Source organism: Mesocricetus auratus, unplaced genomic scaffold (genome assembly GCF_017639785.1).
Source record: "Mesocricetus auratus isolate SY011 unplaced genomic scaffold, BCM_Maur_2.0 Super-Scaffold_100010, whole genome shotgun sequence".
Lineage (NCBI taxonomy): Eukaryota > Metazoa > Chordata > Mammalia > Rodentia > Cricetidae > Mesocricetus > Mesocricetus auratus.
In genome coordinates, this window is record NW_024429194.1 from 27,005,816 (window position 1) to 27,032,383 (window position 26,568).

The 26,568-nt window shown below is 45.0% G+C and overlaps 1 protein-coding gene across 1 annotated transcript in view; it reads left to right on the plus strand.

Moving 5' to 3' along the window:
• The first annotated feature begins 1,426 nt into the window (after nucleotides 1-1,426).
• Nucleotides 1,427-26,568, plus strand: part of Irs1 (insulin receptor substrate 1) — a 54,706-nt gene continuing 29,564 nt past the window's right edge. The window contains exon 1 of the mRNA XM_005082516.4: nucleotides 1,427-5,643. Within this exon, the coding sequence (XP_005082573.1) occupies nucleotides 1,921-5,622 (3,702 nt within the window). The 5' untranslated portion in view covers nucleotides 1,427-1,920 and the 3' untranslated portion in view covers nucleotides 5,623-5,643. The remainder of the gene's footprint in view (nucleotides 5,644-26,568) is intronic.

Sequence of the window (26,568 nt, forward strand, 5' to 3'; positions counted from 1 at the left end):
AGAATGTGGTAAGGGGTGGCTGGTTTTCCTCCGCCCCCATCTTTGGCCCTAATCCATAAGTATGAATCCCTGTTCACCTGCACGAAGGGGAGTGAAGCTGTGACATTTACATTTTATTTCTTTCCTAATTGATCAGCCGCCAATTTCAATAGTACCAGGCTTGAGGTTCCCGGTCTTGATTCCGAGAGACCCTAAGCCAGCAACAGTCATTGCCCTTGGGCATCCCTCTGTTTTTTTCCAGGTGTTTCACCGCGGCACACCCGGAGATTCCAGGTGGAAGGCTGGCCCAGAAGTCCTTTAGAAAACCTTTCCAAAAAATTGTAGCTCTCCCCACGAGGGCTTCTCACCTAGAAACCAACATCCAGCTGGCTCCCGGGGGTCGCCCTTACCTGTTGGGTGAGAGGCTGAGGGTCATCCGCGTCCCCTCCTCCCCAGCCCTCCCACTCGGAGCTCTGCAGCCGCAGTGCCCCCCCCAACTGCCCCCACCCTCACTCCTGCGTCTTCCCCAGATCGCCCCCTCCCGTTTTCCCAGACTCCCCTCCTGCTTTCCGGTAGCCACCCAAACACGCCCGCCCTCCCACCGCGGGGATTCCTGCGGGCCGGGGGCGCCATGGGTGGCGCGGGCCTAGGAGGCGCAGTGCCCGGGGCTCAGCCGGCCACGCAGGGGCGCTGCCTGAGAGCTGCAGCAAAGGCCCTGCGCGGGCGCCTCTGCGGCACGGCCGGGGGGTGGAGAGGGGCGGGCGCGGGGCGGGCTCGGCCCGGAATGTAGAGCGAGAAGGGGAAAGAGAGAGAGAGAGAGAGAGAGAGAGAGAGACCCTGACTGGAGCCTCCTGGTCGCGGCCGGGCTGCAGAGAGCAGAGGCTCCGTCACGTGTTTTGCTCCTCCGGAGTGAGACGGCGGCGCGGTCAGAGGGGGCCGGCGCGCGGTGCCAGACGCCGCCGCCGCTTGTTTTGGTTGGGGCTCTCGGCAACTCCCCGAGGAGGAGGAGGAGAAGGAGGAGGAGGAGGGAGGAGAGAAGTAACTGCGGCGGCGGCTGTGCCTCCCGAGGACCAGGCGTCTTTCCCCGATCTCTTCCCAAACCTTCCCCCCCGCGGCCTCACCCCCCCGCGCTGCCGCCTCCCTCCCTTGTCCCCTCCCCTCCCTTGCGGACTGGAGCTTGGGGCAGGGATGAGTCTGTCCCTCTGGACTGTCCCCTGCTCCCCCGGCTGCCCAGTAGCGTTGCGCGTGGAAAAGCCACTTTCCCCGCCCGCCGAGATGGGCTCCAGTGCGGGTTGCAGAGGACGCGTCCTCGGGCGGCAGCAGCAGCAGCAGCAGCCACAGCCGCAGCGCCGCGGTCTCTGCGATTGAGCTGGTATTTGGGCGGCTGGTGGCGGCAGGGACGGTTGGAGGGTGGGAGGAGGCGGAGGAGGAGGAGAAGGAGGAGGAGGGAGAACCCCGTGCAACGTTGGGACTTGGCAGCCCGCCTCCTCCAGCCCAAGGATATTTAATTTGCCTCGGGAATCGCTACTTCCAGAGGGGAACTCGGGAGGGTAGGCGCGCGCGCCTGAAGGGCCAAGCTGGGACTCCTCGGTCGCCGCTGCCTCCCAGCACCGGACTCGACCAGGGGCGGCGAGGGATGCATTTTAGCTTCTTCTCGACTGCAGAGACTCGGGGGAGACTTGGTCCTCAGAAGATCGCCGCCGCACTCACCCTAGACACACTGCCTTTCCCTCTGGGCATGAAACGCCCTTAAACTCGGGACAGGCAATTTTCCTTGGTGCGGCTACCTCGTCCTTCGGCTGCCCCTCCCCAGCGCCGGGAACAGCGAGGATTTCGGAATCAGGGTTTCTGCTCGCTCCAGCCCGGAGTGTATGCGCGGGACCGCATCGAGAAGCCACCCCCCACCCAGTTTTTCGGCACCTCCCTCTACTCCTCAGCAGCATGGCGAGCCCTCCGGATACCGACGGCTTCTCGGACGTGCGCAAGGTGGGCTACCTGCGCAAACCCAAGAGTATGCACAAGCGATTTTTCGTACTGCGGGCAGCCAGCGAGGCCGGGGGCCCGGCGCGCCTGGAATACTATGAGAACGAGAAGAAGTGGCGGCACAAGTCGAGCGCCCCCAAACGCTCGATCCCCCTCGAGAGCTGTTTCAACATCAACAAGCGGGCTGACTCCAAGAACAAGCACCTGGTGGCTCTCTACACCCGAGACGAACACTTTGCCATTGCGGCGGATAACGAGGCTGAGCAAGACAGCTGGTACCAGGCTCTTCTGCAGCTGCATAATCGAGCAAAGGCCCACCATGACGGCGCCGGAGGTGGAGGCTGCGGTGGTAGTTGCAGCGGCAGCTCTGGCGTCGGAGAGGCAGGGGAGGACTTGAGCTATGACACGGGCCCAGGACCCGCGTTCAAGGAGGTCTGGCAGGTTATCCTGAAACCCAAAGGTCTGGGTCAGACAAAGAACCTGATTGGCATCTACCGCCTCTGCCTGACCAGCAAGACCATCAGCTTTGTGAAGCTGAACTCCGAGGCAGCGGCTGTGGTGCTACAGCTAATGAACATCAGACGCTGTGGCCACTCAGAGAACTTCTTCTTCATCGAGGTGGGCCGTTCTGCCGTGACAGGGCCCGGCGAGTTCTGGATGCAAGTGGATGACTCCGTGGTAGCCCAGAACATGCATGAGACCATTCTAGAGGCCATGCGGGCCATGAGCGATGAGTTCCGCCCACGCAGCAAAAGCCAGTCTTCATCCAGTTGCTCCAACCCCATCAGTGTTCCCCTTCGCAGGCACCATCTCAACAATCCTCCACCCAGCCAGGTGGGGCTGACTCGCCGATCTCGCACCGAGAGCATCACTGCCACTTCCCCAGCCAGCATGGTGGGAGGGAAACCAGGTTCCTTCCGAGTGCGCGCCTCCAGCGATGGCGAAGGCACCATGTCCCGTCCAGCATCAGTGGATGGTAGTCCTGTGAGCCCTAGCACCAACAGGACCCATGCCCATCGGCATCGAGGGAGCTCCAGGCTGCATCCGCCCCTCAACCACAGCCGTTCCATCCCTATGCCTTCCTCCCGCTGCTCACCTTCAGCCACCAGCCCAGTGAGTCTGTCATCCAGTAGCACGAGTGGCCATGGCTCCACCTCAGACTGTCTCTTCCCGAGACGATCTAGTGCTTCCGTGTCTGGTTCTCCTAGTGATGGCGGTTTCATCTCTTCTGATGAGTACGGTTCTAGTCCCTGCGATTTCCGAAGTTCCTTCCGCAGTGTCACCCCAGATTCCTTGGGTCACACTCCACCAGCCAGGGGTGAGGAAGAGCTGAGCAACTATATCTGCATGGGTGGCAAGGGAGCCTCCACCTTGACTGCTCCCAATGGTCACTACATTTTGTCTAGGGGTGGCAATGGTCATCGCTACATCCCAGGTGCTAACTTGGGGACAAGTCCAGCGTTGACTGGGGATGAAGCCACCAGCGCAGCGGATCTGGATAACCGGTTTCGGAAGAGAACTCACTCGGCAGGCACGTCCCCTACAATTTCCCACCAGAAGACCCCCTCGCAGTCTTCAGTGGCTTCTATTGAGGAGTATACAGAGATGATGCCTGCTGCCTACCCACCAGGAGGGGGCAGTGGAGGCCGACTGCCCAGCTATCGGCATTCCGCCTTCGTGCCCACCCACTCCTATCCCGAAGAGGGTCTAGAGATGCACCCCTTGGAGCGTCGTGGGGGCCACCACCGTCCAGACACCTCCTCCTTGCACACTGATGATGGCTACATGCCCATGTCTCCCGGGGTGGCGCCAGTGCCAAGCAACCGTAAAGGAAATGGGGACTACATGCCCATGAGCCCCAAGAGTGTTTCTGCCCCACAGCAGATCATTAACCCCATCAGACGTCACCCTCAGAGAGTGGACCCCAATGGCTACATGATGATGTCTCCCAGTGGCAGTTGCTCCCCTGACATTGGAGGTGGGTCCAGCAGCAGCAGTGGTGCAGCCGCTTCTGGGAGCAGCTACGGGAAGCCATGGACAAATGGAGTAGGGGGGCACCATAGTCATGCCCTGCCTCATTCCAAACCCCCTATTGAGAGTGGCGGTGGCAAGCTCTTGCCTTGCACAGGTGACTACATGAACATGTCACCAGTGGGAGACTCCAACACCAGCAGCCCCTCAGAATGCTACTACGGCCCAGAAGATCCCCAGCACAAGCCGGTTCTCTCCTACTACTCATTGCCAAGGTCTTTTAAGCACACCCAGCGCCCTGGGGAGCCAGAGGAGGGTGCCAGGCACCAGCATCTTCGTCTCTCTTCTAGCTCTGGACGCCTTCTCTACACTGCAACTGCAGAAGATTCTTCCTCTTCTACCAGCAGTGACAGCTTGGGTGGGGGTTACTGTGGGGCTAGGCCAGAGGCTGGCCTCCCGCATCCCCACCACCATGCCTTGCAACCCCATGGGCCTCGAAAGGTAGACACGGCTGCGCAGACCAACCGCCGTCTGGCCCGGCCCACAAGGCTCTCCTTGGGAGATCCCAAGGCAAGCACCTTACCCCGGGTACGGGAGCAGCAGCAGCAGCAGCAACCTTCGCTGCACCCTCCGGAGCCCAAGAGCCCGGGGGAATATGTGAATATTGAATTCGGGAGTGGCCAGCATGGCTATTTAGCTGGCCCTGCAACTTCCCATAGCTCTCCTTCAGTTCGGTGTCCACCCCAGCTCCACCCAGCTCCCCGAGAAGAGACTGGCTCGGAAGAGTACATGAACATGGATTTGGGGCCAGGCAGAAGGGCAACCTGGCAGGAGAGTGGTGGGGCTGAGTTGGGTAGAGTAGGCCCTGCACCTCCAGGGGCTGCTACCATTGGCAGGCCAACCCGGGCAGTGCCAAGTAGCCGTGGTGACTACATGAGCATGCAGATAGGTTGTCCTCGTCAAAGCTATGTGGATACCTCACCAGTGGCCCCAGTCAGCTATGCTGACATGCGGACAGGCATTGCGGCCGAGAAGGTGAGCCTGCCCAGAACCACAGGGGCTGCTCCATCTGCATCCTCCACAGCCTCTGATTCTCCTGCTGCACCTCAAGGAGCAGCTGAGCAGGCTGCTCACTCTTCTCTGCTGGGAGGCCCTCAGGGACCTGGGGGCATGAGTGCATTCACCAGAGTGAACCTCAGTCCCAACCATAACCAGAGTGCCAAAGTGATTCGTGCAGACACTCAAGGCTGCCGGAGGAGGCACAGCTCCGAGACCTTCACAGCACCTACTCCAGCTGGCAACACGGTGTCCTTTGGAGCAGGGGCTGCAGTAGGGGGCAGTGGCGGGGGCAGCAGCAGCAGCAGTGAGGATGTAAAACGCCACAGCTCTGCATCATTTGAGAATGTGTGGCTGAGACCTGGGGATCTAGGGGGAGCCTCCAAGGAGACAGCTCAAGTGTGTGGGGCTGCTGGGGGTTTGGAGAGTAGTCTTAACTACATAGACCTGGATTTGGCCAAGGATGTTAGACAGCGTCCTCAGGAATGCCCTTCTCAACAGCAGCCTCTTCCACCCCCTGCCCCTCACCAGCCTCCAGGCAGCAACGAGGGCAGCTCCCCCAGACGCTCCAGTGAGGATTTAAGCACCTATGCCAGCATCAGCTTCCAGAAGCCGCCAGAGGACCATCAATAGCTCAACTGGACATCACAGCAGGTGCGTTCTCTGGTGCAAAGTCAGAAGAGTGCATTTTCCCGGGCTTGAATTCTGGTCTTTACCTCTGTCCCTTTTCACTCCTTACCCCAGTGTCCTTGGGGAGGGTACACTTTCAGGAGGTGGGGTCGGGTGGGTCATGGCACACAGATGCTCACCCCCACAATGACACCTGGCAGATAGTCAAGGAAGTGTGTTCGAACAGCCACAGAAGTGCTTCTGTATTTGAGAATTCCCAAGTGAAGTACATGCGACGGTATTGTAAAACTTATGTTCTATAAAGCCTGTTCTGAGGTTCATCAGGAATCATTCTCTTCACATCAGAGTTTTCTTTTAACTAAATATTAAGGCCAACCCTTAGTAGGGACAATGCTACAGAAGAGCTTGCTAATACAGAGCCCAGCAAGCCCTCATCTAAGATCCTTTCTCAGAGTTCTGAAGGGCAAGCTCACCGAGTGGCTGTGTGCACTTTTGTTCTGTGATTTCACAATACCAAAACCATGTAAACAGCAGCCACTTTTATTCAGGCTATCCTAAAAAAACGATTCACAAGTAAGAGCTCTTTAGGCACAAGTATTTAGACAGAAATTCTTACCTATCTCAGATCTCCAAACAAAGTGATTGTGGGGGGACATTTTCTTTTTGTTCTTGTACTAGGATTCATGAATTTCCTCCCCCCACACAAACCTACCGTCTTGCAGGCATGGCTACTTTTGTACGGAATATGCAATAAACACCATGTTCCTGGGACGCACTATGAGTTAAGAGTTATGGAGGTTCACCCCAGGCTTACTGTCCCATAATTCCTTTTCTTGTATGGAGGCATCACACATACCATTGGGGGCTACTGTACATTTCTCTATAAGATTACTTAACATTTTTCTAGTGAAACACACAGGCATCAAGTCAGGGTAAAGAAGGTGTATGTTTTGGTGTGTATCGAGTGGAGGGGGAAAACTGTGTGGTCTTCATTTGTAGGGTATGTGTTTTCCTTTTAGCTCATGAATAGACGCCTCACAGATGTTGAAAGGTGGCTTTAGGTCATCTGCGGCCAAGGCTGTATTGAAAATGAGAAACATTTGTAATAGGAAGTTAGCCTGCCCTTCGTTCTGTGAGCCTATTTTCTGGTGGTCATTGTGGGGAGAGCAGTGTCGTTCCCAGATAATGTGATGAGCTGGCAAATTAGAACTTTCCAGAATTGGAAGCAGTTTATTCTGACAAAGTGATTACCTTGTGAATTTTATATATGCTTCACAGAAATAGCATTGAGAAGCCTTTATTATTTTTCTTAATAAGTCTCTATTCACAAGAAATTAATTTGTGTCTTGGGCTTTTACCAATAGGAAATGTGAATAAATAACAGGAGCGATTGTGTGGTCAAAATGGTCCTGATTTGCTTCCAATGACCATCATTCTCTATTTTGTAGGACCAAATGGAGGCATATGAACATTAAAACTAAGATTTTCTGTGATGTTAAGAAAGCACGTATCTTATTGGTATTTATTTCAATAGTTTCTTTTATCACTGGGCAGAGAGATTTTTAATGCATTGTTGCCAACATAAAATTCTTGGTTACTTCTAGTGTGGTTTTGAGGGTTGGGACTCCTGCAGTACATGCATTTAAGCAGCTTACTTCATAAGGTAAGAAGAGCCTAAAGCAAGATCCAGGAAAACTCACATTTGGGGTTTACAGTAGTTAAAGGAAGAAGAAAAGGCCCCCCCATTTACTTTCTTACTTTTTATAGATTTTGTTTTACAAAATGGAATAACCAATGTTTGGTCTTTTGAGGATACACAAAACAAAATGACCAAACAGAATCTTCATTGTTTTAAAAGGAATTTAAACGAAAATTCTTCTTATGTAGAGAATACACACACACACACACACATACACACACACACACACACACACATCCCTTCCCAAGACTTGAATGATCAACCCTCCAAATTTTCTTAAAGAAAATACAATAATCCAGAAAAATCAGTTGTGTCTGTTACAATTCTAGAATAGCAATAGATCATACTTTTCCAAATAACAGAAGCAGTCTTCTGCAATGTGTATCTAAGTTTTAAGTGTGTGTGTGTGTGTGTGTGTGTGTGTGTTCTTCAAGCAGAGCACCTAGTGCTATCTGGTGCTTGTACAACCTCGATTGTGCTTGCTTTTGCTAAGTTTAAAGGTTTTATTTGCTAGTCACTTATCATCAGAAGCCGAGCACAATCTGATCGGCCAGTGGCAGACAGCTTCTGCTCACAGTGAGTTATCAGTTAGCTATTTTAACCTTCCCTGCCTTTGCTATCGTTGCTACTTCCCCTGTTTTAGAAAAATCCTGAAAGCAGGGTTAAAGTAATATAGCTGCCACGAGGGTGTGTGTGTGTGTGTGTGTGTGTGTGTGTGTGTGTATGTGTGCGCGTGCGTGCGCGCGCCTTCTCCAAGCCCCTCTTTTAAATATCTCCGCTTGTTTACTTTGTTTCAATGTCAGTTCAAGGAGAGCCATTTGTGAAGCATTTAGTTCTCATGCTAGAACTTGACTGATTCAACAACAATCTTTTTTGTGTCCCTTCTCTGGTCCATGTCAGGGTCACCTCCAACTGAGTTCTGAACTGCTAGATTGTGCTGTGGGAAAGATCACCCCTTCCCCCCATTCCCTTTGTCCCCCACCTCCTAGTGCATGGTCCTAGCTTTAGTACAGTCTTTGTGGCCTACTGTCTGTAACGGGTTAACCCAGAGCCCAAAGAGGAGGGCTCAAAGAAACCTCTGGGCCGCAACACGATGGTCCAAATACCTTTAACCAGCATTCGCCTTAGATTTGACTTCACTGTTGAAACTGCAGCCTGGCAGCACACTTTTGCTGGCAGACTGGAGTCATCCCTCCGGGGTTCCTTTTTTTTTTTTTTTTTTTTTTTTGTCATCCTTTTGTTAAGGCCTCCTTTAAAAGAGAATTTTACCATTCGTTTCTGTCCCTGTTTTTCCTTGCTGCGACCTCTAGGATTCCATGCCTCCACAGCCACCTCTTACCCCCTCCCTCGATGCTCTCCACCCCGTGGCCTTTGGAGCTGGCACAGACCCGCGGGCCCTGGTCACCCCCCCATCTCCGCTTCCTGCCTGCACCTCCCCTTTGCTTAGCCTTTGGCCCCCCTCTTCTAAGCCCCCTTCCGCCTGGGGTGGGAGAGTCAGTCGGCCAGGAGGAGATCCTCTAGGTTCCCGCCCCCGCCTGGCTCGGTTCTCGCCGGACACAGGGCCCCTTCCCAGGCCTCGAGGTTGGCGGTGGCAGCCGAGCCTCCGCCCCTCAGACCGGCGGGCAGGACGCCGGGTGCCGATTGGTCCTTACACGAGCCAATCAGCATGAGTGATGGCCGGGGCGGGGGGAGGCTGGGGCCTCACTGGGGAAGCTCTTGGTGCTGCAGAGCTGATCTCGGTCCTCCCGCTCCCAAGTCTAGGATGCGATGCGCTTCATCTCTAATGCATCTCTGCCAGAATCCTAAGAATGAAAAGGCCCAGCAGCGGCCTGACAGAGGCCGGAAACACCTCACTTCCTCTTCTTTTTAATTGAGAAAAATTCAGACCGCGACCATGTGACGTGCCCCATTTTGTTTCCCTCCTGTCTTTACTAAGGTTTACTATAACTGTTCCTTCATCTTCCCATCTCTGGTGTGCAAACAGGAGCGAGCAGCAGACGGCACGTGGTGTGGGATTGATTGGGCTGGCTCACAAGTCTCACATTTATGTCTCTTGCTAAAGGGGAGGAGAAGGAGACACAAGCCTTGCTTTGGGGTCATTCTAAGAAAAACTCCTTTGCCTTGAAAGAGCCTGAGGCTCTTTCCCGTAACTAACAATATACACTGTATTGAGTACCTGCGTTTTAAAACCAACTGGGCTGGATAAGATCAAGGAAAATTGATCCTCCCCAGCCCTCTTGTGAGGGAACCCATAGTGCAAGGAAACGTTAGGCTACAGATTGCACATTGTAAGTATGTGTATTCATTTGGAACTCTTGAAGAGTGGACTGCATTCCTTTCTCAAACACTAGTGGGTGTGTTTTTCAAACATTTGTTTTTGACCAGTGGTATCCCACCAGGGCAGTCTGGGCTGATTGTTAGAGCTTGTTCTAGTTGTACTTGGACCTCAAGACAAAATTTCATGAGATGCTATAGGGATTGAACAGGCACTTAAAAAAGAAAACTATGGAAGTGTTTTCTACTTCCCCTGCTCTCAAAAGGGTTCTTAGCAGCAGGCATCTGGCTCCATCACCAACTCATAAGTCAGTGTTTTCCTGAGGTGTCCGTGGAAAAAGCACGGGTGGAAACCAATGTACTGACAGCTCCGGTATGAAACAACTCAAGTTTCTTGAGAGCAGCAGAAGAGAGATACTGCAGTATTCAACTTTTCGTCTTCTGCCATTGTTTGGGTAGCCTATGTTTTTAAAAGTATATCCCTGTATAACAACCATTTATTTGAACAACCCTAATACTGCTTTACAGGAAAGAACTTGAGCTCCAACCAGCATGCTACTTTTTAATCCCCTCCCCACCCCCAGTCTATCAGAATTCCTGGAAAATCAGTTTGTGCTATCTTGAATGATGCAATGGAAAAAAGCTGCTCTCAGGAATGAGATCTTGAGCTCTAGCCTCGTGACCTTGATCGAGTCACTTAATTTCCCTTGGTCTATTTCCTCACCAGTAACTGGAGAAGTTCGTTCCACATTGTTCTAACCTTCCTTGCAGCTCTAAACATAGGGATGTTTTGGAGCAAATGACTGATACTCTTTAATGAGTCATCTGTAGTGAGCATTATTTCCCTAGAAGCTGTTGTTGGGGTCATAGGAAAGTGCATTCGATGTCCTTAGCTGTTCTGTCCCATCCTCTGTCTGTGCAGATGGAGGCCTGGAAGGATTTAGGACTGACTTTTAGCTTTTCTCGTTTAGAGAGGTAGAGAGGGTTTTTTTTGTTTGTTTGTTTCTTTGTTTGTTTTTCTCCAAGACAGGATTGCTCTGTGTAGCCCTGGTTGACCTTGAATTTGCTTTGTAGACCAGGCTGGCTTCAAACTCACAGAGATATGCCTGCCTCTGCCTCCCAGGTTCTGGGATCTGCCCATTTTCATATTTTAACAGACTTTGAGGCAAATACTCCTCATAGTATTTTTCTAAGTGTTCAGAGCTATCTCCAGACTAGATTAGTCTCCTCTTACCTCATTTAAAAATAAAATATCCTTTGTTAATGTAAATCACCTGCAGTTTTCTGCTTTCTGAATTCACCTATCAGGAGTATCATACCTGACAGCGTAGGTCAGGCTGTCACCACTATAGGTCTGTGATATTGAGAATCATATTCAACAGCGTAGATCAGGCTGTCACCACTGTAGGTCTGTGACATTGAGAATCATATTCAACAGCGTAGATCAGGTTGTCACCACTGTAGGTCTGTGACATTGCTGAACATTTCTTCTGTTGGGAATCTCCCCGTTCTTGTAGGTAGTCAGTTTACAGATAGTGTTTCTCATTTGGAGCTTCAGAATTCTCCAGTGAGATACCCGTTTAAGGGAGTGGACAGGAAATCTGGGAACCCATCTGGGGACTATGGGATGCCTTTCCATATGCCTTTTGTAGAATTTAATTTTTCTCTGTTAGGTATATTAAATAGTTCAGTGCTTTTCTTGCAAGCAAGTGTGTGCTGTCCCAGGACTCTTCTGTTCTTTCGAATTTTGCACTGAGGTATTAATATATGTATTCTATTGACTCACCCAGTGTTTTCTTGACTGTGGAGTTATTAATATATTCACATGTTCTCATGGTATCCACATCTCTACATAGGCTTCATACATCATTAGAAACTATTCACTTAGTCTTTTCCTGCCTTCCTACTACACTTAGATATCTTAGCTGTGTTGGAAATAAATGCTTCCTTTTGTTGGTAATTTAAGGTTCTGTTTTGTTGTTTTAAAGAAAGTCTTCTCCTTGATTATTTCCTCATGCTAGAGAGTTCCTGGAAATAACATTCAAGGAACCTGACTTATTCTGAATTTGGTTTGAAGACAATTTCTCATTAAAGATTCTGTTACTTTTTTCATGCTGCTGCTTACAGGGAGCTTTAAAATTAATAGGTATCCTTATATTTATAATTATGTATTTGACTTATTGTTTCATTACTTTGTGCTTCCACAGCTACATGGCCAACTTTAAAAACTCTTAAAATGTTATGTTTGAAACATGTTTAAAAAACTGTAATTATGAGTTTTTAACAGAATCACATCTTAATGCTGCCTGGCATAATTCTTGTGTACTTTGGTCTAATATGAAACAGTTTAAGAAGTGATTAGAAGGCTATTTGAAATGATAGGCTCCCAAACGTCATCGATGGCATCTACTTTTGTCTTACATAAAGGGTGGTACCTTTACCAATCTTTAATCCACAGAGAAAGTGTAATGGTGGAGTAGGCAAAACTAAGTTACTTGTCATCCACAGTGAAAGAAATGTTTTCCATTTCAATAAGATTCTTGCTACAGGCTCTGCTTTAATCTATTTGTTAAAATAAATTTGGTTGGATAAATGTCATCTGTGCATTTTCCATGAGTCACTGATGATTGAATAATAGGTTTGAAAATATGTGTATTTGGAGAAGGAGAAGGTACTGTCTTCCCATTCCTGATGACAGGTGCTTGGAATACTTGGGTCAGACATTCATTTAGTTGTGTCATTTGTCAATAGAGAAGAGGGTCAGTGGTTTTACTGACTAGGTTGAGTTGCATTCATTGTTCCTTTTACCATTTCATGCTTTAGTTTTGTTTCTTGAGGTTACTATATATATATATATATATATATATATATATATATATATATATATCCTCCTGTTCCATTAGTTGTTTTGTTTGCTTGGCCAGATACTTTCTGATGCAAGTTCTCTGATCTACTCTGACATATTCAGGTCATGTTGCTATCAGTATCGTTTAGTCTTTAGAATGTGATAGTTGTGTTTACTGGAGTAACCAAAGAGATATGATTTCATTTCAAATGCATGCTGTATTGCAAGCAAATTTTGTCTTGCATAGTAAGTTCTGATTCTTGCTATCAGGAAAGATACAGTCCATGTTAAGTTGTTTTAAAAATCAACATAAAGAAACCTGCTGTTGGGCCAACAAGATGGTTCAGTGAGCAAAAATGTGCTTGTTGTCCAAACCTGAGAGATGATCTGAGTTTGATCTTTGGAACCCATAGTAGTAGGAGAGAATTTACTTCCAAAAGTTATCCTACATACCATACATATATAATACAATAAGAAAATTCATGTTTTAGAACATAAAATATAATTGACACAGGTCATTAGAAGATTTGGTAATTACTGTATAACCCAATTATCATTCATTGGATCGTCAAAGATCACTTAAATTATGTGGAGGGCTCAATATATTAAGTTTCATGAGTTATGAAGATAATCAGGTCTTCAGCTGGTGTGTGTGTGTGTGTGTGTGTGTGTGTGTGTGTGTGTGTGTATACAAAAGTTTGATTTTGGGCATCTTTAAGGGCTTGCCATCTCACTTCTTGCTTTCAATCATTAGTCCAAATGAATCAGGAAAGAGAGGGTCCATGTCTGAAGTGAATAGAGCTTGAATGTGGAATTCCTTATTGGTTGGGTGTCATTAGGAAGCATGAAGACTACAAAAGCAGTTATAATCTTTCTTTGTATCTCAGCTTTGTTATTAAGGGACTGCTCTCCTTCAGGTGTGTTTTGTTTATTTTCCAGAGTTGAGCTATGTGTGTATTCTGAAGCTTAATAATAGAAAGCTGATTAAATTCTCAACTCCTTAAGTCTCCTATTGAAGAATATATTCTGTTTCCAAGTTTGGGTGTTAAAGAAGCTTAACAGATTATTAAAGACTTGGTGCCTTTTACTGGGATTGTTTTTTCTGGGAGCAGTGTGTTTTCAGCACACAAGTGTGCACACATAAATTCCCTCCCCTAGTAAGCCTGTCTTACTCAGATCTCCACAGAACAGGCATGGAATGTAGAGTGTCTCCCTCCACTGTCCCCGATGATAAACTACTCAAACAACTCCTAATTTGAACTAAAGTGAGACCTTCTCTAGTGCTCAACACATGCATGACTGACATCCTTATTTTTTTTCTCCTTGAGGGTGGTTAGCGATGGTTATTGTGGAAATAAGGTGGCTCCTGCTACAAATAGAAACTTTCAAGCATATGAGAATGCATAATATTTATTGAATAATTGTCAATGTCTGCTCACTTTTGATGATTCGCCCACAAAAATATGCTCATCGCAATAGTGCCAGTTTTCTTCTGGGTGTCTGCAATGATAAGGAGTGAGAAGTGTTGCATGCGAAATTGTGAATTTTCTTAGATATGTGTATTGTTTAACCTTTGAAGTAAAGCAAACCATCTCCAAAACAGATCCCTTAAAATACCAACTATTTATTCTCAGTTCTGTGGGCTGAAGTTTTGGGCAGGGCTCTACTGGGCAGTTCTTTTGCCTGTCTGCCTGGGTTGTCTGAGGTAAGGTGGAAGTTGTCCTTCTTCATATGATGGTCTAGATAGTGCTTGCTACTGATAGGTCCATGTGTTCCATGGAGACTAATCTGGACTTCACATGGTAGGTGGATTTCACAGACACAGGAAGCAAGACTTGAGTGTAAATACTTTCTAGCCTCCGTGTCCATCACATTTGCTACTATTCTCTTTACTAAAGCCTAAGTCACACAGCCATGCCCAATTTTTAAATCTTTTTTGGGGTCTGTACAGTATGTATGTATGTATGTATGTATGTATGTATGTATGTGTATGATGTCTGCATGTATGGATATGTTTGCATGTTCCTGTGTGCAATAGCGGGTGTGCAGAAGTCAGTGGATAGCCCCAAGTGTTAGTCCTTACCTTTTGTGTTTGAGACAGTGTCTCTTTGTTGTTCTTTTCAGTGTATACCAGGGTAGCTTGCCTGGGAGCTTCCTGACTCATCCTCCCATCTTGCCTTAAGAGAACAGGGTAGCTCTGAACACAGCCCAATACAAAATAATACAATTATTTAAAACTCAGGAAATATATATTTATTTGTTTATTTATTTTGCTAACTTCACTGTGCAGTTACAGAACATGAACTTTGTAGATGACAACTTGTGTGTCACCATGTCAAAAGGTTGAGGTTAGACGTCCCTGGTAGAGGATCATATTTGTTGACAGCCCTCAGGTGGCTGCCATTAAGACCCAAGAACGAAGGTGTCAGCAGAAGGGAACCTAAGGGAAGAGAACACCTTCTCACAATCCCTTTCCTAGTGACAAACCTGCAGACTCAGCAAGCTGGACCAGGTTAGAACTGGCTGAGTGAAGGACTAGACTGTGGGGAGAGGTGGGAGGCGAGGACCATAGAGGAGTATGAGACTTTAACGTGGGTTGGAAGGCTGTCACCACGTGAGCACAAGTGAAGACCCTGGCAGGGCAGAGGGTTTGTTAAGTCTCACCCAGGGCAGGTACTTTCCTGGACACTGCCCTGACTTCCCCACAGCTACCATTCACATCTTCTCTTACCAGAATCACCAATGCCTTAGATGTTCTTGAGATCAGACAGTAAAGCAAAACAGGACACTTTATAAAATATATCTGATTGTGGGAGGGGAGGGAGCCCCTAAGTTTTATGTACAGCTAGTTGAACTGGTACTATTTACACTGTGATTTTGGTGGCTTCCATCCACCCACCCCTCCCATCTGCCCCCTACTTGCCCACCTGTCCCTTCTCTTCCCAGTTTAAACACACTCTTTGAACCTCAGCTAAACAATAACTTCCTTTCAAAGCAGATCCCATTCCATCTGCTTAAGGTAAGGATTATAAATAAATATCCTGTTTTTCTAAGAATGCATAATGAAATAATTTCTGCAAGTGTTAGTTGAATACCCTGGAAACCACTGATAATATAATTAAGACATTTTATTTTCTTTTGTCTAAAGTCCCCCCCCCCGTGTGTGTGTGTGTGTGTGTGTGTGTGTGTGTGTGTGTGTGTGTGAGAGAGAGAGAGAGGGGGGGGAGGGGAGAGTTTGTGGGTTGGGAGGAAAGTTAAGTTAGGAGGTGGAAACTAGAGTGTAATAAAAAGGTAACATTCCTAAAACTCAATCTTTAAAACTATTTTGTAGTTTAAGCCTTACAAGGGACGACCTTCAGCAAGACTGTGTGGGCTTGTTGTCTCCCTGCCTTTGAAATGGGTGATGACTGTGTCTCAAGATGGAAAAAAATGACTGGCTGGTGCTCTTAATCTGCAGCGTGAAACTCACTGGAGGAATGTCTTTATGTCTTCAAAGCCCCTTCCTACTACACAGTGTTAGATGGGCACTTAAAAAGTGTCCTTGAATTGTCAAGCCTGTCAAAAAATCCCAAAACAAAAACCCAAAACAAAAACCCAAAACAAAAACATGCCACCCAATTCACTGGGCCCTTAAGGTGGACTTTTAAATGAATGTGCCTCCTTTGTAAGAATAGAGCTTCATGTGACTCTCCCTCTATGTCCCCTTGATAGGATCAGGGACTTTTAGTAAATTGTGTTTATAATGTGCAAGATTAAAAATATACATATATCTACATGACCAGAAAGGCATAGTAGTATTTTATGTTCTATGTCCAAGCATACTTAGCCCCAGCCTCTCTTTCAGAAAGCTCACCCTGTCCTGGGGGTTGGTTGCAACACTTACTTCTGTGTGGCTGCAGGGTTCCTGGCATTCTTTTCTTACTGCCAGTTGTGAGCTGTGTATAAGTGGGCTGCATTGTCCAAGTTGGCACTCATAAAAGTCCAGTTGAATTGGAAACTCATCATCAACAGTTCACAGAAGAACCTTTGATCACAGAATGGAAACGATTTAGGAAAACACCCAACAAAAGCCAATAGTGTGAATATATCTTAGGGTCCCTAAATCATTTCATTTGTAGAACATTAAAAAACCCTAAAATTAGATTTACTAATATCATATGTACTAGATATAGGCAAATTTGTGATAGTCTGTATGATTTGATATAGATATGAGAAGTCCATTACAAATGCTTCATCCTGAAATTGCAATGTTTATTTTGTGTGTGGAGGGAGTATGTGTGTGCAAGGCCTTGAGTGTGTGTGCCTGTGAGTATGTGTGTGTGGAGACTAGTGGTTAGAGTGGGTATCTTCCCTAGTTGCTATTCACCTTGGTTTTTGAGATAGGGTCTTTCAGGGAGCTAGAAACTTGCCTATTTGGGTAGACTAGCTGGCCAGACAGCTCCAGGAAGCCTCCCATTTCTGTGTTTCCAGTACTGGAATTACAGATACACCTTGTCATTGTGGATGCTGAGGGTCCACACTGGTTCTCAGGCTTGTGTGGCAAACATTTTACATGCTGAATTATCTCCTCAGTCCCTGCAATATGTCTTCTGCTTCCTAAACCATTCATTTGAAGATTGACAGAAACTCCTCTGTGTTGTGACAAGATTTATTTCTCAGGCCCAACAGCGGCTCATCGATTTGTATTCTATTAATATAGTTCTTCTGATGTTAATTGTAGCTCACTGATCTAGGTCACAGCATAGTATTTTCACTGAGGTTTAAGATATAAAAGCCCTGGGTGTGGTGGCACATGCCTTTAGTCTCACCACTCTAGAGACAGAGGCATGGGGGTCTCAATGGATTGGATGCCACCTTGATCTACATAGTTTCAGGACAGCCAGGACAACATAGTGAGGCCCTGTCCCAGAAAACAAACAAATAAAAAGATATCAAAAGCAAATTTGCTTAAAAAGTACATAAGAAAAGTACTTACAAAGTAACTATTGTGTATTAGTTACCTCTGTTTTTAGAAAAGTCCGATCATTTAGTTTGTGATGCATAAGCCCCCTTCTAATGTGTCATTTCACCTCATTCCACTTGGGGATTGTTATTGTCAATTTAGACCCTCAGTTAAAATATGTAGGGAGGGCTGGGAGAAGCCTTGATATGTAAATGTATCTATTTGGCAGTATGGTCAATTTTAGTAACTCTGCTAACGTGTCTCTTAGGTTCAGGAAACTGACCCCAATTGCTAGAGTTGAGGCTTTCTCCTTTTGTTACCCAGAGTTCATTTTGGTATTTGCTTTTGAAGTCAGTTAATATCATGTCCAAAGCAATACAATGTGTAGTCTAGGTTCAATTACCAGCTGTTAGAGCAGTTCTTTTTTAAAACATTAAACTGGGATTGGAATGTGAAAAATAAATTAATAAAAAATCTTCTGAAAAGAAAAAACAAAACAAAACATTATTTGAGGACTGGGTTTGGTGGTAGGAGCTCAAATTCTAGCGTCTAGGTGGCAGAAGCAGGTGGATCTCTATGAGTACCAGACCATGGATGACCATCTAGTGAGACCATATCTCAAAATGGTAAATAAATAACATTATTTGACATTTCAAGTATGAAAACTAAAGATAAGATCCAAGTAAAGGTAGCTGTAACAGCAAAGAAGTTTACTCTTTATATAAAGTATCTAACACCCATAATTATAATTATTTTAAATAGAGATTCGGGTCTATTGACCATTTGCAGACCCTTTGACATTTATGCTAGTTCCTAAAGCTTGGAGATATTTTCCAACAGGTGTGTATTGATTATAAAGGGAGATGGCTTCTCTCGGTGGCCACATTGTTGGTGAGCTTCAAGTACGTGGTGGAATGAGCTTGGCATTTGGTAGATCCTGTTTGTGGTATCTAGGTATGAAATGAATGAATGTTGCTCCATGTGTTTGAGAGCACAGTATGGGAAAAATTCAGGCAGGTTATCATTTGTAAACTAGGCCCTACCTGTTGAGCATAGATACTTGCTTTATGACATTCTTGACTCCTGACGCTGTGTCTGAACATTGTCTCAAACATCCCCAACTATTGTACTTTTTGCTTTTGATTTACTGTACCCAAAAGTAGATGAAATCAGCTTTCAGAAGACAGTGTAGTGTATGGTAGGGCATTCCTAAAGACTCAGATTTCTGTGGGCCAGATAGGAAAGGATATTCTAGTTAATGACTATAATGAGGAGTCAGTGAATTACTACACCCTAAAAGTGGTTCTCTGAAGTGCATACTTCAAGCACTCCTACAGCTTCTGCTCCTGAGAACAGGTCAAACAAGAAAGCTGTAAAGGGCCAGCTTCCCCAGGGGACAAATAAGATCCACCGAGAGAAGGTACAAGGACTTCTGGGCCCTTCCATGGACTGCAAGGGTTGACCAGAGACACCAGATTGCAGTTTTCCTTACAAAACTCATGACCCTGTATACTGCCTCTTTGTCAGAATTTCATCATGCTCGTGTGCCTGTGGCTTCATCAGCCATGAGTAAGACTGTCTCCTGACTCCCAGGTGAAACAAAGTCAGGGTGTTCTGATGTACAGAGATATAGAAGGCTGTAGAATAAAAGTAAGGATATAGAAAGATTAGGATATGGAATAAAAGTCATATTTGAAATGTGTGTCTGCTTGAGAGAATGACCTGGAGCAGGTGACAGCTGGGAACACGAGTGTGTACTAAACCACATGTTCATGGAGGTCATGAACCCTGGCTTATGTTCCAGGGTTGGATGCTAGGAATTTTCCAAGGGTATTAAGTTTTCTTTTAAAGATTATATTCAAAACTTATAATGTGTATATACACATATGTACATATATATTAATCCTTTCCCTAAATTTTGTTGAAAAAATAATGTGAGAAAATTATTCAACACATTTGCTCTTCTCTGGCATACTCCTTACACAAACTAGAAGGAAAGATCAATGTCTTGAAACGTGTCTTATACAAGAAACTTTTATTTTGATATCACTATGTATTTTACAAGTAAATATCTTCAGGCTGATTTCTGTTAAATCTATACCTGGCTGGTGGAAATATTGCAGCTTTTGAGAATATTTTTGTAGGGGTAACAGCTGCTATGCTGGGACATTCCTTCTGAGATGACTCATTGTGGTTTTGTTAGTGGGAATGCATAATATGCCAGGAATTTAAATTTTTTTAATAGAGGCCTTTAAGCCATTATTTAAATCAACAAGTTCAGACTATGTTGTGTGACAAAACTTTTCCTGGGTAGATACAAAACACACACACACACACACACACACACACACACACACACACACACACATCTACTCACAAAGTTCACCTTGTTGGTGGTTTTAGTGGGATTGCTTACAATGTATATGGGTCTACTGACAGGAGCATAATTACTGAAAGATAGCTGTATCACCAAGGCCTATACTGCCATGGGAGACGGCTCCCAAAAGTTGGGAACCCTGGAGCACACAGCCTGCAGGGAGGCTCAGAAGTCTGGAAGTCCTCTCCAAGTGCCTCTGTTTTAAACCTCTTCCAGGCAGCCTAGGTTCTGCTTCTTTTGCCTCCTTCAGTGAGGTCACTTCATGCATTTGCAGTACAGGTGGAGTCTTTTGTCATACTGTAAATTCCATCATACTGTCGTTGAACTCACACATGAGTTCTGTATTTATGTTATAAAGTGCCATGAGTTTTGCAAAGTGCTTAATGTCTGTGTTCACTATTAGACTGTCACACAGAGTAATTTAGTCTTAAGATTTACCCCTGATCAACATTTAGCTCTCCCCAATCTTACATAAGTCACCAGTCTCTGTATTATTTCAATGCCATGGTAATTGTTAGCTACTTACCTGACTCCTTTGACTTATCAATATTGCATCAAAGATTCATCTACATCTTTACATGGATTGGATGTACCCATTTTTTTATTGCTGAGTAGTAACCCATATGGCTGTACCACAGTTTTCTTGATCACTCCATTGACATTTTATTACATGTTTCTTTTTCCATGTGTTTGAAGACCCTTGTGAAGCCAGCCATCAGTTTTGTTTAATTTTAATAATTTTTAGTTTTCAATCATGGATCTTCTGAAACCTTCAGTTAACTCTGGTTGTTCCTGAAACCCACAGCACGTGTATTTTCACGCCATGCATTGTTGTGCATGCTCCCACTGTGTGCTACCCCTGACCATCCTAGGCTCCAGCTGGAGATTTCGTCCTGTCTCCCGTTTCTCCTGACTTTAATATGTTCTATGTCAGTGTTTTTTTGTTTGTTTTTTTTGTTCACTGACAGCAGAGCTCTATGGGTTTATATGCCATCTTTGGCCAACTGGGATTCTCAGGGATTCAGGGTAAAATCCTATGCCTTTTGGGTAAGATGTGATTGGAGGAGACAGAGGAGGGGAAGAAGGGAGTCACTAGGGTACTCAGAGAAAAAAGAAGCTAAGACCCCCCCCAAGCCATCCATTTGTGCTCCCTAGTGCCATTCCACACCCTCCCTCCTTTCCGTTTGCAAACCCAGAATTGCTCTCCCTCCCCCCCCCCACCTCTCTGAAGTGGTTTCAGAGCTTTCTGTGTTTCTAGCAATAAAATTCCTGATATAGTAGATTGTAAAGATTATAGCTGGCATCTCTTACAACTGTGTATGTGAGAGAGGGAGGAAGAGCCTCATATGTTTTAACCTTGGATCATATGTAATTCTTCAGATATATTCCCTTTTGTGTCTTTTACTTGTTGACTGGATAGTTTGTTTTCAATAGCAAACCCAGAGTTTTGTTTTTTTCCCTTCCTTCCTTTCTTCCTTCTTTCCTTCCTCCCTTCCGTCCTTCCTTCTTTTTTTTACATAGCCCTTTCACGAAGATGAATCACTTGGTCGATTTTTTTTTAAAACTAAAAGTCTTAAGGTCTTTTGTGAACTGCGTGCTAAAAACAGGAATATGTATCTCCCAATGGCTTGTATTTCAAAGTTTCCAGAAATAGTCTACATGGAGCCCCAAAGCCCATTAGCTCACAGGCATTTGTGGTATCCTCTATAGCATTTCCATCACTGCTCGGTTGTGCACATTCCATATTGTCACCCGAGTCTCCACGTGACTGGGTTATGTTTGTGTGCGGGTGTACCCGATGCTCAGGAGTGCATGTGCTGGGCTATTTATGACACGGCTTCAGCTGACAGCTGAAGCGCGGAAGGTTCTATCTGGGGGAGTGTCCTAACCGAGTTTCTGTGGTGAAGAAAAAAAAAATAAAGATAACACATAAAATAGGCTGCAGTGGTAACTTATTGCTTCCTGTTTTGTTGATAAGGCTACTTAGAACAGCTTAAGTCTTGAGTTCTGCTTTTCTGACCCAGGAGTTCTTGTAATCATCTTCTGTAAGAGGATTAGAAATTTCAAAAAAAGTGCGTGTGGAGGGAAATGAGAACTTATCTTCGTTTTCTTTCCCTCCTGTCTTGATAAGATCCCTCCATTTCCTACCACTCATTGTCCTTGTTCAGCTAAGTGTAAAACTGATTGCTGATGTCCCCTTATTCCCTGACCGTGTATTGTGACTTACAGTACGAAGTGACTGGTTCCATATATGTCTCTAATGCAATACCAGGGTGTTGCTATAGTTTAACGGAGCCAGTGACAGAACTAAATCAGTGTGGTCAGAAAAAGAAGACGCGTGGATTGGATTTTCTTCCTGTTCCTGCCTCCTTGGGGGAACCTGTCATTCTTTGACCTAATTTTCTGGCTCATAAAAGTGGAGGAAGCAATATTTTCCCAATCCATCTTGCAGTATTGTCTTGCAGATCAAATGAAAGCATGTTTGTAAGCTGTGAAATGCCCGTGGAGGTTGCGGGCATAGTGGGTCTGCATACATCTCACCAAGTCACAGATCACCTTCAGATCAAGTGACACTTTGGGTGTGGGTTGTTTTCTTATTAGAAATATTTTTCAAAATCAGCCAGCTTGCCTGATTTCTTGGCTGCAGGGTGTATCATGATTGAGGGTGTGAAGCGATCCATCCCTGTTGACTCTGCAGCTCAGAAATTTATTTCATGGAATGAGCATGATGTGTTGGTACATTCTAGGAAATTGGGTTGCATTCATTAGCTTAGCATAGTTAAAAATGTTCTCCGTGTGAGTTAAAATATTTTATAAGCTGTCTGAAACATGTTTATTAAACTTAAAAAGAGGTGTGTATATATACAGTCTATAGTTCCTGTGGATTTAATTACATGTCAACTATGGAAGATAAAAAATAGTACCGAGTGTTCTTTCTTCTACAAAATGCTTGGTGATGAATATCTGTACTCCTGACTCTCAGTTTTCCCCTGTTGCTGTCTGGGCTGGGCAGAAAGGAGGACCATATTAAAGAGATGGATAAAAGAAATGCCATAGTTCACCCACTTACTAAGCAAGCTAGATCATCTCTTCCACATTGCCCATAGAACCTAAAGTTTACATGTCCCAACAAGAAGCCTCTGTGGGGAACAAGAACTAGGCAAATCCTCTGTAATTCCATGCTCATTGTTCCAGGATAACATGTTGTATTGGTCATGTTGTTTGTGACTTTAAGAAATGCCCTGTTTTTAATCAGAAGTGTATACATTTATGTGCAGTTGCATACATAGTTCAGTCTGTGTTTGTCAACTTCAGAGATTTCTTGAAGGATATGATAGCATATGGCATAGATGCTCAGGTGTCAAAACTGAGCCCCCTTTTCTGTGCCTAGGTGCTTGGTATTAGCCAGTTGTCCCCTAGCTCCCTCTCCTTATTTGTGTTTCAAAGTTACTTCGGATAACTTCAGCAGACCGGGAAAGGAAAAAAGAAAACACAATGCGTACAAAGGAGGAACACTGGCAGATGTCTGAGGGTTCATAACACCAGTTTTACAGATTAAACATGGTTGGTTTATGATGTATAATCTCCTAAGGGTTGGGATTTAGAATTTTCTGTCCATGCAGAGTGGATTATAAAAATTGTTTCTTAAGTTTATTTTGGAAAATGTTAGAGCTGAAAGTGTCCTTAGAGGTAGTAAAAATGTTTCTACTCCTAAATGGAATCAGGGTCACAGATATTAAGAAACTTGCTCAAGATGGTACAGTAATCGCATGGTGGAATTGGAGAATACCTTAAGTTCTGTTGCTGGCTTCATATTCCCTCCCATGCCTGGGCTTCTAATGGTATACTTGTATATAATATTTTGTCTCTTTTATAACTCTGCACTCATATGCAGCATGATCACATGTCTGTGTCCAATGGGAATGTGTTATACATTTGCTTGTTTCTTCATTTGTTCCTCAAATGTTTATAATGCCAGGTACCATTTTGGATGCTGGTCCCATTGCTAGAAAAAAGAGCATGATTGTTTATGCCTGTTATACCAGCACTCTACAGGAAGGATAACGTTGAATTCAGGGCCAGTATGGGGTCAGACTGTAAGACATGGTCTAGAAAACAAAACAAAAGAATTTGTTTTCTGTCCTCTTAAGAGTTTATGTTCTAATGAGAGAAACAGGTAATAATTGATGACATTCTTAAAAATAGTGGGGGCCACTCAGCCAAAAGCAAAGGTAGCTGAGTTTATAGACAAATGCACGATTTTACAAATTTATCATTATTATGGTGGTTATTTTTATGGTTATTTATTTGTGTGTGTGTGTGTGTGCCTGTGTACATGCACTCATGTGTACCATGACACACATGTGGAATGTAGAGGACAACCTTGGGGAGTCCATTCTTTCCTTCTACCATGTGGTGTCTGGGGACTAAACACAGTTCACCAGGAGTAGTCACAGGTCCCTTTACCTCCAGCCTTCTTCCCAGTCCTTTTAATTATTATTATCATCATTTTAAATTTAGCTTTAAATTAACGTTTTTTAAGTTTCTTTTGAAAACTTTTATCAAGTAAGAAGCCATTCAGGTCTTCAAATATATGGTTGGAAAAAAATAATAGTTTATAAGAATTCTTAAAGGTAGCTTGTTAAATGATGTTTCTCTTTTATATGTAGAATTCTTGATTATTAGTTTTACCTAGCAGTAATTTGTGAGCACTGGTAATTATCTGTGATTTATGCAGCCTTAACCATGATGTTTTAAAACTGCATTCATGGTTCATAGAACTTTATTAGTATCCTGTTTTAAACATTCTGTTTCCCTTCTTGCCTGCTTATCAGATGGTGTTTGTTGACACTGTGATGTTATTTTCTATAAGACTGAAAATGCCCGACCTTCTACAGTAGTAAGGCAATCCATGGTGGGGGTTTATACTTAGTGAAGAGTCTGGATTCATTCAGAAAAATTTTAAACTTCTAGTCCACTTGTTTATGATCTATTGCTCATGTAAGTGTTTCCTGGACTCTGAAGTACACTGAGCATATTACATGAACCATGTTGACTGTGAGTGGTCCTGTGATGGGAGCATTACCTCATTGTTTTTGGAGAATCAAGATTTTAGTAAACTTTCAAGAACATTCAAATTGGCTTTATAACATACAGATCTAGTTTCAAATGGATTTTTAAACAGCAAATACAGAGACATGCTCATTGTAGTCTAGGTAGCTGTTGCTTGTAAAGAACTAAATTTTTGCATAGCTCCCTGAGTTTGATTTTTTTCTTTCCTTCGTATATATCTTTGGGGATATATGGGTGTGTGTGTTGTATAGAAGCCAGAGGTTGGCCTCATGTATCTTCTTCTGTTGTTCTCTTCCTTGGTTGTTTGTTTGTTTCTGTTTCCTTGTTGTTTTGAGATGGTGTATCCTATTGACCTGGCTCTCACAGATTCAGCTAGTTGACCAGTGAGCCCATGTGTCTTCCTGCTCCTGCCCCCTAGCATTGGGATTTCAGGCCCGTGCCGTCATGCCTCACCTCTTACACTCACGCTCCCTTTTGTGCGTGCTGGGGAGTCACACTCAGGTGTTGGCCTTTATGTGGCAGGCACATTACTGACTGAACCATGTTCCCAGCTCCAGGCGTGGTTTGTTTCAATCATTCTAAGTTTTACTACCTTATTAGTTAGTATTTCATCATTTAATTTATCTATTTCAGTGCAGTCAGCATACACCAATAAGTATTTGTTCAAGCTTACTATAAACCCAAATCTTTGTATCTGGTGAATTGGAAAGAATAATAGGTTTGTGTCCTCCTGTCATGGAAGAGACAAATGACACCCAAAAGTAACATCAGTTCAGGAATAACCACAAAAGACATGGAATGCAGTAAAGGGAGAAAGAAGGAAGGATAGGGTGCGCTATTTTTGAGAAAGAAGGCAGGTTTAAGGAAAAACTATGTGTGTGGTTGAGTCAAGGAGGTAGGCCTGTGACTTTATGCAGGTGAGATGGTTCCTGGAGAGGGTGGCTCAATAACTGGCATTTCCCAGCACATCTGTAAGAGCAGGAATAGAAGGAGTGGGATAATAGACTCGGGCTCGGAGAGACTGTGAGACTACAGTAAGTTAGATTCTGTTCAAAGTATGATGGAGAACGTTAGCAGATGTGCCAGAACTACCCTCCATGCCACCGGGTGTTCTGATGACGAGATGTATAGTTCTGCATGTTCTGTTATTCTTTATGTGTTGATGTTGTCACAGCCCATGAGCTGGGACCTCTTAGATGTAGAGAGATTGCCTATATTACCGTAGATTCATTCCTAGTACCACCGGCCAGGCAAATGCTAGGAGTGATTCAACAACATATTGCTCTAGACTCTAAAATGTCCACTGTCCAAACCAGGCCTGTTAAGAATTGTCAGTAGAGTTTGGTCTTAGATCCAATCCTACTTGGACACTGGGACACTCTGGAGTGACTTTTGACACGTGCCTTGTAAGACATTGCTCCAGTTTCTTCAGGGTTGGATCTCGATGATAAAGAATAGCCCGATCTTTACTTCTAAGGTCAGATTGTTGTTTTAATCCCCCAAAGATGTACTAGCTATAAATAATCTGGCCCAGTTTTGAATATATCTTGAATTGGTCCTTTTTGTTCTCAAGTCCATATCACCTGATGTGACCTGCTCACCTGGCCTGTTTTACCACATGCCTGGATTTCAGCACCCTTTTTTTTTTATTGGAAGTGGTTTTTAGGTTATGAACTCCAAACTTAGCCTGGCTATCAGTTGACAGGCGCTGTGTGGAAGTCTCATTATGTTTTAGGAAG